The following is a 14065-nucleotide window of genomic DNA, read 5'->3' as shown; positions in this document are numbered from 1 at the left end:
CCCTACATTAATATTTACATTTAGGAGTAGTTGTTGGTTGTTTTAAACTTAAGATTTACATTTAGGAGTACTTGTTAGAAAAAGCACTTACATCGACATTCCAAACTAAGACCTGATAGTAGTAGACTAGAATTAGCCTAAGGAATATCTTACCTCCCTTCTATGTTGGTTCAATATGAGGTTTGTAAAGAAAACCCAATATTACTTGAAACGATACATATAATTGCGTAGTACCTCTAGTGTGTAAATTATTTTTTAAATTTTATAATATATCGATTTTGCATATTAGCCACTAAATATAGATTGTGTCAAGTTCTTAACTATTTTTTTGAAGTTAAATTGCTGCGTAATTGCGAGTATGGCCAGAGAGGCGCTAAACCCTAAAAGATGCATACACCATTTTTCTCCTCTCATCAAGGTATAATCAATCTATTGGGAGGGGGAGAGGGCGGGGAATTTTATATATTTTATATAATTAATGTTGTTTAGTCACACTCTAAAAAATTCCTTTGGATACATAATAAACTTTTGATTAATTTCTCTTGGCTTTTTCTACGTAGGTTAATATCATTCACTAAGAATTTGATAAATAAACACAATTATATCAAAAATTCTTGATGGTTTTCTTAGTAAAATTCTAAACCTGAAAAAAAGATCTCAAATAGCTATGGAATTCTTAGTGATTTCTCTTAAATTATTTCATATAAATTAGCATCATCAAGTAACACTTCGATAAAAAAATTCAAAATTTAGTGCATTTCCTTCATATCTTTTCCACATAAATTAACTTCATCAAACAATACTTCAAGAAATAATCTGAGATAGGTTTAAAATTTTTACTGAAATTATCTCAAATCTCTTATATATTATTTAATATCATAAAAAAATCTTAGAAACAACCTCACATTGATATAAAGTTCTTATTGACTTTTTTTTATTCTCCTCTATATAGATTAATGTCTTAAAGTAATACTTTGTCAAACAATCTCGAATAGGTCAAATGTCTTTAATAGACATGTGTATATCTTTTTCCATAAGTAACAATTTGAGTAATACTCTAACAAATAACCTTATATAGGTCAAAGATTTGTAGCATATTCTTCCCAATATCTTTTTTATAGTTTAAGAATATTGCCAACTAATAACTTGATGAAAACAAATGTTTTATGAAGAATCCTCTTTATGCTATCTTTATTAAGGATAATGAACCTGGTTAAAATTATAACATAAAAAAAATCTATTATTATTATGATAATAAAGCCCCAGTCATAGTTCGAAAAGTGAAATGGACGCTAAAAAAATTAATCTTCTATGTGAGGAAAGAAATCAATAATTTATGTCTCTTATACCAAGATAAAGAGTTTAAAAATTATCAACATTATTTTTAATAACTTGATTTTAAACATTGGTTAGTTTCATATAAAAATACATAAAGTGGGTATATTTTTGGGCAAGAAATTTTATTTTAAGCCTACACACAAAACTACTGACTCTATATCACCACTTTCTTAATCAACATAATCAAGTATTTTTCAATGTTTTTTATAGCATTCAATCTCACATCTTAGTATTCAATATGGGGTCTCTCTCTTCTTAACTTTTTATGGTAAACATGCATAATTTTCCTTGATTAAGGCCTCATTTTGAACTACTTCACCATTCAAGAAAGCTCCTTTTAACATAATTTTAGAACAAACAACAGTATAAATGAGCTCTTTCTAAAGTTAACATATTGTACGAACTCAAAAATTTTTGTACAAAAGGTTCCAATAGCATCAAAGGCAATGCTAATTTTTGACTTCCAATATTAATACCAAGCTAGAAGTTTTGCTTCATTCAAAGAAAACAGTTGCTGCCTTTCTAAAAGGAAGATCAGAGACGAGGATAATCAATACTTTTTTATTTTTAGGAAGGATTAGAATCTTATTGATTTATCATAAAGACGATAAATTTGTTTGTGCCTCATCAATCAACATCCTTAAGGGATGTTCCAAGATCTTATTGCGTTGGGATAATACAAAGACATGTGAACTTGAAGAAAATAAAATTATGATCGAGGGTATTTTATTTGGTTCAGTACTTTGCAGGTATTTTAAAGTTCTCTAAAATTATAACTTGGACGTCAATCCGTTGGAAGTACGAAACCATCGCGATTCGAGGAAGAAGCAACGCACTAGGGTTTTGGTTCTTCTGGGCTTTTATTTTCGGGATGAAGCTTAAGCAGCTCGAAGGTATTCTGGGGAGCATTCAACAGTTCTCCAATCCGAAGGTTGTGCAAAAATTCTCAATTCCTTCCCTCTTATGAGTTTTTCCGCTTTTGTTGAACCAACTCACGGCGTTGATTTTTCTTTTATTCTTTTTCCCTGATTCCATCAATTCTAAAATGTCTTAGAATGCTTTTTTTTTTTAAATTTTTTTTTAAAGAATCGAATAGTTTGATTCTGTTTCTCTTTCACTGTTGGAAATGAGCAGTTGGACCTGGAACAATATCCTACAGGGCCACACATCGCTTCAAGGCTGCTTTATACGGTATCCTTCTTCAGTTTCTTGTCTATTTCCTCGCGCTTTTGGATGCATTATTGAGGAGTTGCTGGTTGTTTTGTATGGTATACAATTGTTAATTTAGTGCTTACTATGATGCATTCTTATTTGAAATGAAGTTTTATTTTTCTGATTGCGTTTAGAGAGAAAAAATGAAAAACTTATTATCTTTCTGCGAAACACTTATATCATCATACTTTTTGGTTCCGAAATGGCTTATCAATGGGAAGTAGTTAGCCGTGGAGAACATTTGATTCGTTTTATCAGTCAATTGTTTCAAATATATTTATTTAAACATATCTTAAATTATTTGCTTTGCCTTTTTTTTTTTCCCTTTATGTTAAGGATTATAGTTATTAGGAGTTTATAAGTATAGAATGCTTTGAAGATTTATTTGTCTAATTTACCAGATGATAGAAAATTTTGAAAATTATTGGGTTTATTGACTTCGATAATAAGTGAGATTTCTTATTATTAAGCAAAACGTGCATCTTAAGTATTGTAAGGGAAACATGCATCTAAATATTGTGGTGTTGCAGAGAGAAGAAGAGGTGGACTGTGTATGTCCAGTGGTGATTGAATGTCACGAAACACGCCCATAACCTCTCATTGAATCAATAAAGACTTCATATGTTATGATTATTCTATTGATTATCCCTCTTTAGCCTCTCACCCACCACCCAATGTTGAGATGGTAAGTCATCTTTTGTATACTTATGGTGCGCATATTGTTCAATTGAGTGTTTAGGAAGTTATTTGGGGAGAGAGATAAAAGGAATGGAAGTTCATTGCTGTAATGGAATATAGAATATTGTTATTTAAAGTGGGAGCTGTGTCATATTATTCACTTGAATGATTCTTGATATTATTTCACTCAAAATTGATAACTTTGCTATGCTACAATGATGTTTTATTGGACCAACACTTCAACCCAGAAAAATCCTACTATATATTAGCTATTTTCAACGTAGAGCCTCTGCATATCCATCCCAATATTTCACAGCCTTTGTTTCATAGCTAGGCATTCTAATCTTTGTTTTTTATTGTTAGATTCCGGTAATTTTGTTTTCCTTTAAACAGAAAGAAGAATGTTATTACATTTCTAATAAAGTACCATGGGTGGCTCTGTTGTCATTAAATGAAAGGGGTATATTCTTTCTTTCATGTTTGAATAAGCAAGCATTTTCGGATCAGAATCTGTGAATAATTAAAAACTTCAACATTACTTCCTTATAGTAATGCAACTATACCTCGTCTCTTTACCTTTGTGAGAGATACTGAGAAGTGCAACTAGTTATTTTTGGGGGAGCTGTTTGTGGTGAAAATAGATGCAGTGCAGTGGATAAATTAAAAATTTGCCTTTGTAAATTGATGAAAATAGATGCAGTGCAGTCAATGAAAATAGATGTAGTGCTTTCCTCGGCATAAAGCTGAAATCAGTACTTAAATGAATAATTGAATACGTGCACTTGAATATATCTACTGTATAGAAATTATTCACTACTTTATTTTCTATTTGATGATATGACAGATTTCAATACTTACATTTACAAACTTCTTATGATGGCTGACAATCAGGGATTTTAAGTGGCAAGTAAGCCTCTAGTGGTTGAGTATCTCTGTTATAAGCTCATCTTTTTGAAATATATTATTCATGAGCCTGATTTTCTCTTGTTAATGTTTGTTGACTACTTATTAGATAACATAAACCACTTCTAGTTTTTAAATAATCTCATGTCGTGTTGAAAATAGGATTTTGACATTATATGCATTAATATTTCATGAAAATCTCAGGCGGAAAATACTTTTGGTGATGTGAATGGCAAGGTGGTAGCTGATTTTGGCTGTGGCTGTGGAACATTAGGCATTGCCAGTGCTCTTCTGGGTGCAGAGTGAGTAGTTTTTTGCTTTTTGAACAAATTTCTTTCTTCCTTTTGGAATAAATATCTTGACTAATTTAGAATGTGGCTTATAAATACATTTCATGGAAGTTCTGTTAAAAACAAAACCACGTTACAAGATGTTCTAATTCTTTACCATATTTAATCTGATTTAATATTCATTTTAACATGAGCAGAAATGTTATTGGTATCGATGTTGATTTACAAGCTCTTGAAATAGCTTCACAAAATGCTGAAAATCTTGAGGTATGGCACTGGCCGTCTTCTGATCCAAAGTTTGATTTAGTTTCTAAGGAAGAATTTGTTTTGTTTTGCTCCAATACCTGTTTTTAGTTGATACGATCCTATCCACTATTTACATTGAGTTCCTAGCGTGCTTGTTCTTCCCATTCTAAATTTGACGGATTCTGTCTTGTGTTTTTTTTTTTCAAAATTTAACTTAGCTGCTATGCATCAAGTTTGTTGTCAAGCATATGATAGTGTTTCATAGGTTCAAGATGTAATGCCATTCTCATTGAAGATGCCATGATTTTCTTCTAGGAATGTATTTATCTGTATAATATCAAAAGATCGCACTGAACTTTGATTGGCTGGGTAATTAATGCAGGTGGATTTGGATCTAATTTATTGCAATGTCAAAAACTTGTCCTTGAGAGGTGAGCTACTCGATAAAACGTTTTTATGTATTATTTTCTTGTTTCATTTTATTATGAATGGAATCCCAGTTATCCTTTCCATATAGTATCAGAACTTTTTTCGTTTTTGGTTTTTTCTTAGAATTCAACCTTAAACCTCAATGTTATATGTTAGACATGCCAATTAACCAAGAGGTTATTGATGGTTTCACATGACTTGGGAACTTTTAAACTATTCCAAAAAGTCAGCAAGGTTATTGATAGTTCAGTATACAACTCTATCATTTGAGGCTAAAATTTGGTACTTTTAATCAAGTGTACTGTGCTGACTCATCTTGTCTTCACTTTGGGTTATCCTTTTTTCTATTTCCCTAACGCGGGCGTCAATTGATGTGGCAGACGCAGCGTCCCTGATCTGGATGGAATCTATCCAGGCTGTTGTAGAGTTGGCCGGCCCTCTAAACTAAGGAGTGCTGCCTCCCTTCAAGAAGGGGCCCACTCCTATTTATGTAACGGTTATATATATAATTTTGTGGAAACAAGCATGAGAGGAGCAGTATACCTAGCACAATGACCATAAGGAAATATTTTAGATGTCATGGATCTGGACACATCGCCTCCCGTGGCCCTACAAACAGAGTTATATCTTTCACTGAGCAGGGAGCAATAAAAGAAGTGGACCGTGGTGATGGAGACCAAGAGGATAGTGAGGACATGCAGGAGTTCCAAATTCCAGTTGATGAGGGCAAGAGGCTTGTGATTTGGTAGGTCATTTAGGCTGAGGCTATGAGGGAGCAGTAGTGGCTTTGCCATAATTTTCTTATACTTGTTGCACGGTGAAGTAAAATGTGTGCAGTCTTGTCATCGATCGAGGTAGTAGTAAGAAAGTGGTTTCTACACAAACAGTGGATAAGTTGAGTCTCACTTCTCAGAGACATTCCCAACTATATTTTTAACTTGGTTAAAGAAGGAAAACATAGTTAACGTTGATAGGAGATGCCTCGTGAAGTTTTCTATTTGGGATTAGTTGCAGTATCTAGTATAGTGTGATGTTGTGACTATGGATGTCTGTCATATTCTGTTGGGGAGACTGTTACAGTTTGATTGCAGTACTCAACATGATAAGTTCAAGAATATCAACTCATTCTCAAAGGATGGAAAACACAGTTCTTCTACCTTATGCAGAGTTCGATGTTACAGGTGTTCTTGCCATCAGAGAGGCGCCAATGAGATCAATTTTGGTGATATTAGATGATAAGGAGACAAATGAGCTAATATCAGACATAGGGTAACCACTATGGAGAGAGTTTCAAGATATCTTGACTGATAGATTACTTCCAAGGCCGTCACCGTTAGGAGAGGTTGAGTCTATTTTCAGTTCAGAGAGGGATGAGGCAATCTCAGGCTATTTTTTGAGGACTTTACAGAGTACCCTTAATAGTAAGTTCCAGTTCAGGTTAGTAATGTATCCACAGATGGTTGAACGAACAAAGTTGGTTATTTGCAATTCGAGAACCATTCTCAGGCTTTTTGGGGGACAATGTATCCGACAGTGGGTTCGAGGTGCTTCTAGAAGCGCAGCCAAAGGAGCTCCAACCCCAGGAGATTACAACATTTTCGCTATCTTCGATGTGACCAACCTGACTCCATACTATGAGGAAACTGAAGCATGGACAGATGAGGTTGAAGCTCTCCCAATCCCAGGAGATTGATGCAGGTGTCAGTTGACTTGGCTGACGCTATGTGTCTGTTCTGGATCGAACATGCCAAGGCAATTGGGGAGCCGAACGGTCCTTTAACCTAAGGATTGCCGCTTCCCTTCAAGAGGGGGCCCAATCTTATTTACCTAGGGTTATATATTTGTTCTTGTTCGTTTTATGGTTCAATTTTATGTGTATTTGTTTCGGGACAACCGTCAGTATCTTCTTTTCCCTTCTAGGGCTGTATTGAAGGATTTTGAGTGGTGCTCAGACTATATCTCATTTTGAGTTAGTGTTTATCCTTCTGATACTTCTCCCCATTCATTCCCACTTCATCTCCCTATACCTTTCTTCCCTCTAACCCTACTACCACCCATAACCACTATTTGTCGCAACCGTTATCCTCCAACACACATTCCAGCCATCCCAACCACATGCTCCCCCTTCTAGCTTTGCTGCCGTCCCTAATCTAGCCTCTTGGTGCTGTATTCCGTCACCTGCTCCCTTCCATACTTGCTGTCGCTGATCTAGAACGGCCTTGCTGTGTTCTCCCCCATCTCCACTTGCCACCATCTTCCGAACTCCCTAGCCGACACCTCTCCACCCGGAATCCACCCAAGTTTAGTGTTGTGTGTCATGTTTTGTTACAATTTCATATTTCCATTGTATTTTATTGTAATTTTCTATTTGAAGTCAGCAACAATATTTATTTTCTCTTGGTGTTTGGATAAACCCCGGTATCATTCCCTTTAGTTGATTGTAGACATAAATTCCTTTTAGTAGTTATTCTAATCATACAAGCGAAGAGAGGAAGGGAAAAACAATTTGAGCAATTAGAAAGAGTGCAATAACAATAAAAGAAGTAAGGATATGCTTGTGAAATTTACCTGTGCAGGGATGGGACTACATTAAGAAAATATTTGAGCAGAATTCTATGATTGGGATATGCTCCTTTGCAGCAGAATGAATACCAATGGAATTGAACAGAAAGAAGGAAGTTTAATCTTGACCTCAATAAGTTGGCAATTGAACTTTTACCTAATGAATGTACTATCTAGTATTAAGAATACTAACCGTTCATCTTTTTAAATTAAAAGCTTCATAGTAAGCTATGAAAGAGATTGTTGTTACATACATATTGCCCCGTAAGCTTTTTTGAGTATCCTTTTGTTATTTTTTTTATTACAACAAAAGAAAAGAAATTGAGAAGACATGTTTGGCATATCAAGAAACTAGATTTGTATGATAATTGATCAAATAATATGTTTAATAGCCTTATTTAAATTTACTATAATTATAATAATAATTACCATTTAGTTCATTTCTTAATAAATATATTTAAATATTTGTATTTAGCATGATTAAAGTATTCTTATAGATAATTTATTATTATTAAATATTTATATTTCTAATTTTTTAAATTAATATTCATGCCTATTCTTGTGTATGCGAATTATATTACATATTATAGTTGCCTTATGACGACTATCAATTTGCTTATATACATGAGCTATTGCAATAGTCGTACGAATTTTTGATAAGTAGATTTATTTTCTTTTTGTTATAATTTATAGGTTTAAGTTTATATTTTACAATACTTATCTATGAGTTTGTCATCGACATCATTTGGGATTAGCTTTGTGAATTCTCATTTTCTAGTTGATCGTGTGGAATGTTGAGATGGTAAATGTATTCTTTGAAATTATTTTTTCGTAACTTTCTGTTAGAACAATGCCTACGATGCCTTTCCCCTAATGTTCAACTAAGTCGAGTGGTCCCATTGAACCCACACCGAGCCCACCAAGTAAATTTAAGACCTATTTTAGGCACAAGCCTAAAACGACAATTTAGTTATTTATTAGGTATTATTGTTTCGTATATATAGCGTTGATATAATTAGGGTTAAGGTATGTGCGTGATTGATGTCTTTTTTTAGGAGTTTAGTGTTTGGGAGAGATTTGACTTATCTCTCGGATTGTAGGTCTATTTTGTTTGTTTTTAGAGTTGGGTTGGTTTGCGCCAGTGTAATAAAATATTTTATTTCACTCTAATCTCTGTGGAAATTCTCGTCCTATCAAATTAGTATCAAAGCCGTACTTGAGAGTAATGGAGGCCAAGAAGGTCCATGCTTTGGAAGAGAAACTAGGAGAGGCGAGCTAACTCAAATCTGGAATGAAGGAGCATTTCTCGTCTATGGAGGGGTGGTTCTTATCCAATGAGGAGCGATTCATGACCTTAGAAGAAATGACGAAGAAGCTTGTGGAGTTCAATTCCAACCCTATGCCCCTTATGATGATGTTGACAACGGGCAGGATCTCTAACCCTGTCGCTAGGGAGTGTGAGTTCGGATTGGAAACACGAGAAGATAACCCCCAACCACACAATCCATGCATGAGAAGCTATGTAGGGGGATTAGCATTGCTGGGGCTGCTAGATTGAGCGACGCTGAGTTGAGTGGGCTCGAGTGACATCAGGCGGAATGGATCAAGCGACATCAGGCTAGTTGGAGTGAGTGAGAGCAGATAGAATGGGACGGTGACATGCGATTTAGGGTTGAAGAAGATAAATTTGAAGGATTTCAGTTTGTAAAGTGGAACCAAGATGGGTGGAACCTCGACTGAGGATTCATCCGACCGCACCAATGCCTTTTGTTGCTGCAATCATGGCAGCCTTCCAAGCTGCAATCGATTCAGGAGCCTGCAACGACATATGAGTTGATTTTGGTCCGAGCAAAAACATATGGAAGAAGGGAAATAAATATGGGCGAAGGAAGAGAACGAGTTTCAGTTGAGGAAATTGGGGAGGAGATCACACATAAGAAAGCTGAAAATGTCAATTTTTGAAAGAGAGGATGCCTATGGTTGTGTTTATTGTTTAGAGAGATACTTTGCTGTTAATAGGATGACAGAGGAAGAATAATTGATGGCGGCGACCCTGTGTTTGGAAGTGAAGACCCTAGCATTGTATCAATGGAGAGAACAATGTTAGCCGGTCAGAACATGAGAAAAATTCAATGATCGATTGTTGGACATTTTTAGAAACTTGTGATGCTATCCTATTGTTTGAGATGGATATCAGAAATAGTAGCAGAAGGAAACTTAATGAAGGGGTTGAAGCAAGAGATTCGAGTAGTGCTTCATCTGCTGAGATTGCAAGGATTATGGGAAACTATGAAATTAGTGCTATTGATTGAATATAGAAACACAATAGAATGGGCTAATAGGAGCTACATAAATAGAGGGCCATACGAAAATGCTACAATTATAAAATTACCAAAAACTCAAACACTGGGATTCCAAAGGGAGGCTTCACGAGACAGGAATAATGAGCCATGATCGGAGTGACCATCAAACCATCAAACGATTTACAGAGATAGATTCAAGAAAAACGTGCTAAGGGGCTATGTTTTCAGTGTGATGAGAAGTTTGCCCTATGATATCATTGCAATGATCAGACTCTGCAAGTTCTCACATTGTGTGATGAAGTGGAGGTAGGGGATGAAGAAACAGAGGAGGTCGTGGTGGTGGAGGAACACCCTTACTTAGATGTAGCAGAAGTTTAATTGAATTTGGTGGTAGGGTTCACAACAAATCACATTATAAAACTTTAGGAACATATCAGGAAGCATGTCGTAGTGGTGTTGGTAGATAGTTGTGCCACCCACAATTTTATCTCCACTTAAATAGTGGAGCAAGTGAGGCTTGAGATAGTTGACACATGAAGCGTTGGGGTAATGATGGAAAATGATGGAAATGAGACGGATGAAGAAGTGTAGGGTAGTTTGTAAATGTTTAATTTTGACAATGAGTATTGCGGTGGTGGAGGATTTTCTTCCCTTGAATTTAGGGAGCATTGATGTTATATTGGGTCTAAAATAGTTGCAGTCCTTAGGGGAGACTAAGATGAATTGAAAACTCATGATAATGGAATCTTAGGATGAAGACAAGGTAGCAGTGCTTCATGGTGACCCGAATTTATGCAAGACCTTAGTGACAACTGAAGACTATGGTTAGGGTAATTCAGGATGCAGGATTGGGATTCATGGCCGAGTTGCATAACATAGAAGGGTTATGATATAATCTTGGAAAGATTCTGACATAGGTCCAGAGCAGTTTTGCAAAAGTTTTCTAGTTGTCACATGGATTGATTCTGCGGAGGGAACACAAGCATGCAATAACCTTGAGGCAGGGGGTTTCTACCATCAGTGTGCGCCCATATCACCACCCTTAGGTGCAGAAGGATGAGATCGATAGTTTAATTGAAGATATGTTGGAGGCATTAATCATACAATTTTGCACGAGTCCCTTCTCTAACTCGATCTTGCTAGTGAAGAAGTATAAGAGTTGGTGTTTCTGTATAGGTTGTCAGACATTGAATAAGGAAACAATACCCGATAAATCTCTCATTTCGATGATTGATGAGTTTATGGACCCTTTACTTGGGGCTGCAGTATTTTCCAATATTGACTTGAAGTCAGGATACCATCAAATTTGGATGCGATCATCGGATGTGCATAAGACTGTTTTTCCAATTCATGAGGCTCATGATGAGTTTCTGGTTATGCCATTCGGGCTCGCCAACACTTCAACTACATTTCAATCACGAATGACAATGTGTTTCAGCCTTTCCTTGAGAAGTTTGTGTTGGTTTTTTTTACGACATCTTAGTGTACAACCATTCCTTGGAAGACCACATTGATCACTGGAAGAAGGTGTTGACGGTACTATGTGAAGGCCAACTTCTATAAAAACTTGAAAAATACTTGCCTAGATGAAGGTGGAATACGTAGTACATGTGGTGTTGTTGCAGAAGTGTTGGCGGATCAATCTAAGATGGTGGCTATGTGGGACACTACCTAAGTCCTTGAAGGGGTTGGGAGGATTTTTAAATACTTACATGAAATTCTTGAAAGTTCATGAAGGTTTACAACTTTATTGCATGGCCTTTAATGGAGCAATTGAAGAAGGATAACTTTCAGTACGAGGAAGTGGGGATCTAGCTTTTTGAGAAGTTAAAGAAGGCTATGACAAGTGTACCCGTGTTAACGTCACCTGATTCCAACGAACTAATCATTATAGAGATAGATTCTTCAGGTTATGGGTTAGGCGTATTCCTCATTCAGTGCCAACAGTCCATTGCATATTTTTGTTAAGTGCTGAATGCGAGAGCTAGACTTGAGTCAGTTATGATCGAGAGCTCATGACCATTGTGCTTGCTATTCATAAATGACACCTTATTTGTTGGTGTTGTGTTTTACAGTACACACAGTTCAACACAACCTTAAAATTCTGTTAGAGCAGCGTATGATAATAGAGGAGCATCATAGGTTGCAATCTAAACTGCTGGGATATCACCTTGAGATTCATTATCTCTCGGGATTAGAGAATAAAGTCTTTGATGCCTTATCAAGATGGATGGAGGAGCCTCAATTGTTGGCATTGTTAGCCCCTTTGGTTTTAGATTGGGAGGTCCTGAGACAAGCGAGTGAGTTAGATGAGGAGGGCAAGGTCCGATTATTGAACCACGAGAACAACTATCCTAGTTACTCATTGAAGTACCAACATTTACTTTATCAGGGGCGTTATTTATTACCCCGAAATTGAAGACACATAACGATGTTATTAAAGGAGCTTCACGGTAGCGTTATCAGGGGGCATCAGACGTACTTAAACATATCGGAGGATAGAAAAATAATTATATTGGGTGGAATAAGAAAATATATGGAGAACATGATCTCAAGGCGCGATGTATGCTAATGACACAAGTATATGGCGTTAGCGCCTAAGGGTTGCTACAAGCTCTGGCATTATTGGTGAAGCTTTGGGAGGAGGTGGCGATGAATTTCATTGATGGCATACCTCGATCAGAAGGATTTATGACCATCTTGGTGGTGGTAGACCGGTGAGTAAGTATGTCCACTTTGTCTCTTTACGTCACCCCTACATTGCTGTTTCTATCGCTATTTTTTTTATACAAGAGATTACCCGTTTGCATGGAATTCTAGAATCGATAGTGTCAAATCGAGACAAGGACTTCTCGAGTCATTTTTGAAGAGAGTTGTTTGGAATGTAAGAGACCGTATTGAAGAGAAGTACAAATTACCACCCACATATTGATGGACAATTCGAAGTTGTTAATCAGAGTGTGAAGATTGTTTTGCATTGTTTTGTATTCGACGCACCTAAGCAGTGAGTTAAATGGCTAGCTTGGGCAGAGTATTAGTAAATATTTCATATCATACAACTTGTTAGACCATTCCTTTTAATATCTTCTATGGTCACGATCCACCCCATTCAGTGCATTATGGATACATTACTATGCCGATGGCTCTGGTGGATCAGTATTTACAAGAGAGAAACAAGATATTAGCAGAATTGAAGGGATATTTATTGATAGCTCATTAATTTATTAAAATAAGCTGACGACTATTGAAGGGATTTGCATTTTGCAGCGAGAGATATGGTGTATCTAAAACTTTGACCCTATTTACAGAAGTCATTGGTAATATGTTGGAATGAGAAGCTCTCCCTGCACTATTTTGCTTCTTATGTGATCATTGAGTGCATTGGTGCGGTGGCTTATCATTTAAATATGCTGCCTTAGTCAACAATCCATCTAGTGTTCCACGTATCACAGCTGAGACGTGGTATTGGTGATAACGTGACCTATTCTTCACTCCCCCTATTTTGACTGAGGATATGGAAGTTCTCTTGGAGCTGTTGGAATTAAAACTGGTGCGTCAGAAATCAACAGGTGAGAAGGAAGTGGTGATTAAATGGAAATGGTTGTCATATTATGATAGCATGTGGGATCCTTATGACTTGATCCAACGATAATTTTCTCTCTTCCACCTTGAGGACAAGGTGTCTTATTGGGAGGGGAGTAATGTTAGATCGATGCCTACAATATCTTTCGTTTTGTGCTCCACTTGGTCGAGTGGTCCTACTAAACCCATACTAAGCCCGCCAAATAATTTGAAGATCTATTTTAGGCACAATAATAAAAGGACAATATAGTCATTTGTTAATTATTTTTGTTTGGTGGAAATGAGGATTAATATGATTAAGGTTAGGATATGTGTGTATATTTCTTTTAGGAGTTTGGGCTTTGAGAGAGATTTAACCTACGTCTCGGATTGTAGGTTTATTTGTTTGTATTTGGGTTTGCATTATTTTGTGCCTGTGGATTAAAATTTTTTCTCTCTAATCTCTGTGAAATTTGTCTCATTCCTATCACTTCCGTTCAAGTAAATCTTAGATCTACTTGTTCACCTTCATTGCCCTTGGAC

The 14065-nt window shown here is 36.1% G+C and overlaps 1 protein-coding gene across 3 annotated transcripts in view; it reads left to right on the top strand.

The window, feature by feature from the left end:
* Positions 1-1829: 1829 nt before the first annotated feature.
* LOC110021237 (methyltransferase-like protein 5) overlaps positions 1830-14065 on the top strand; it is a 38651-nt gene continuing 26415 nt past the window's right edge. For 2 of the 3 annotated variants that reach the window (XM_020719653.1, XM_020719651.1), the window contains exons 1-5: positions 1830-2269; positions 2473-2529; positions 4336-4433; positions 4619-4688; positions 5050-5098. In XM_020719653.1, the coding sequence (XP_020575312.1) occupies positions 2210-2269; positions 2473-2529; positions 4336-4433; positions 4619-4688; positions 5050-5098 (334 nt within the window). In that variant the 5' untranslated portion in view covers positions 1830-2209. The remainder of the gene's footprint in view (positions 2270-2472; positions 2530-4335; positions 4434-4618; positions 4689-5049; positions 5099-14065) is intronic. The other variant, XM_020719652.1, reaches the window with a different exon arrangement.

The sequence above is a fragment of the Phalaenopsis equestris genome, unplaced genomic scaffold, assembly GCF_001263595.1.
Source record: "Phalaenopsis equestris unplaced genomic scaffold, ASM126359v1 Scaffold000124, whole genome shotgun sequence".
NCBI classification, from domain to species: domain Eukaryota; kingdom Viridiplantae; phylum Streptophyta; class Magnoliopsida; order Asparagales; family Orchidaceae; genus Phalaenopsis; species Phalaenopsis equestris.
The sequence above is the reverse complement of the archived record's forward strand: the minus strand, read 5'-3'. Positions and strand labels throughout refer to the sequence as shown.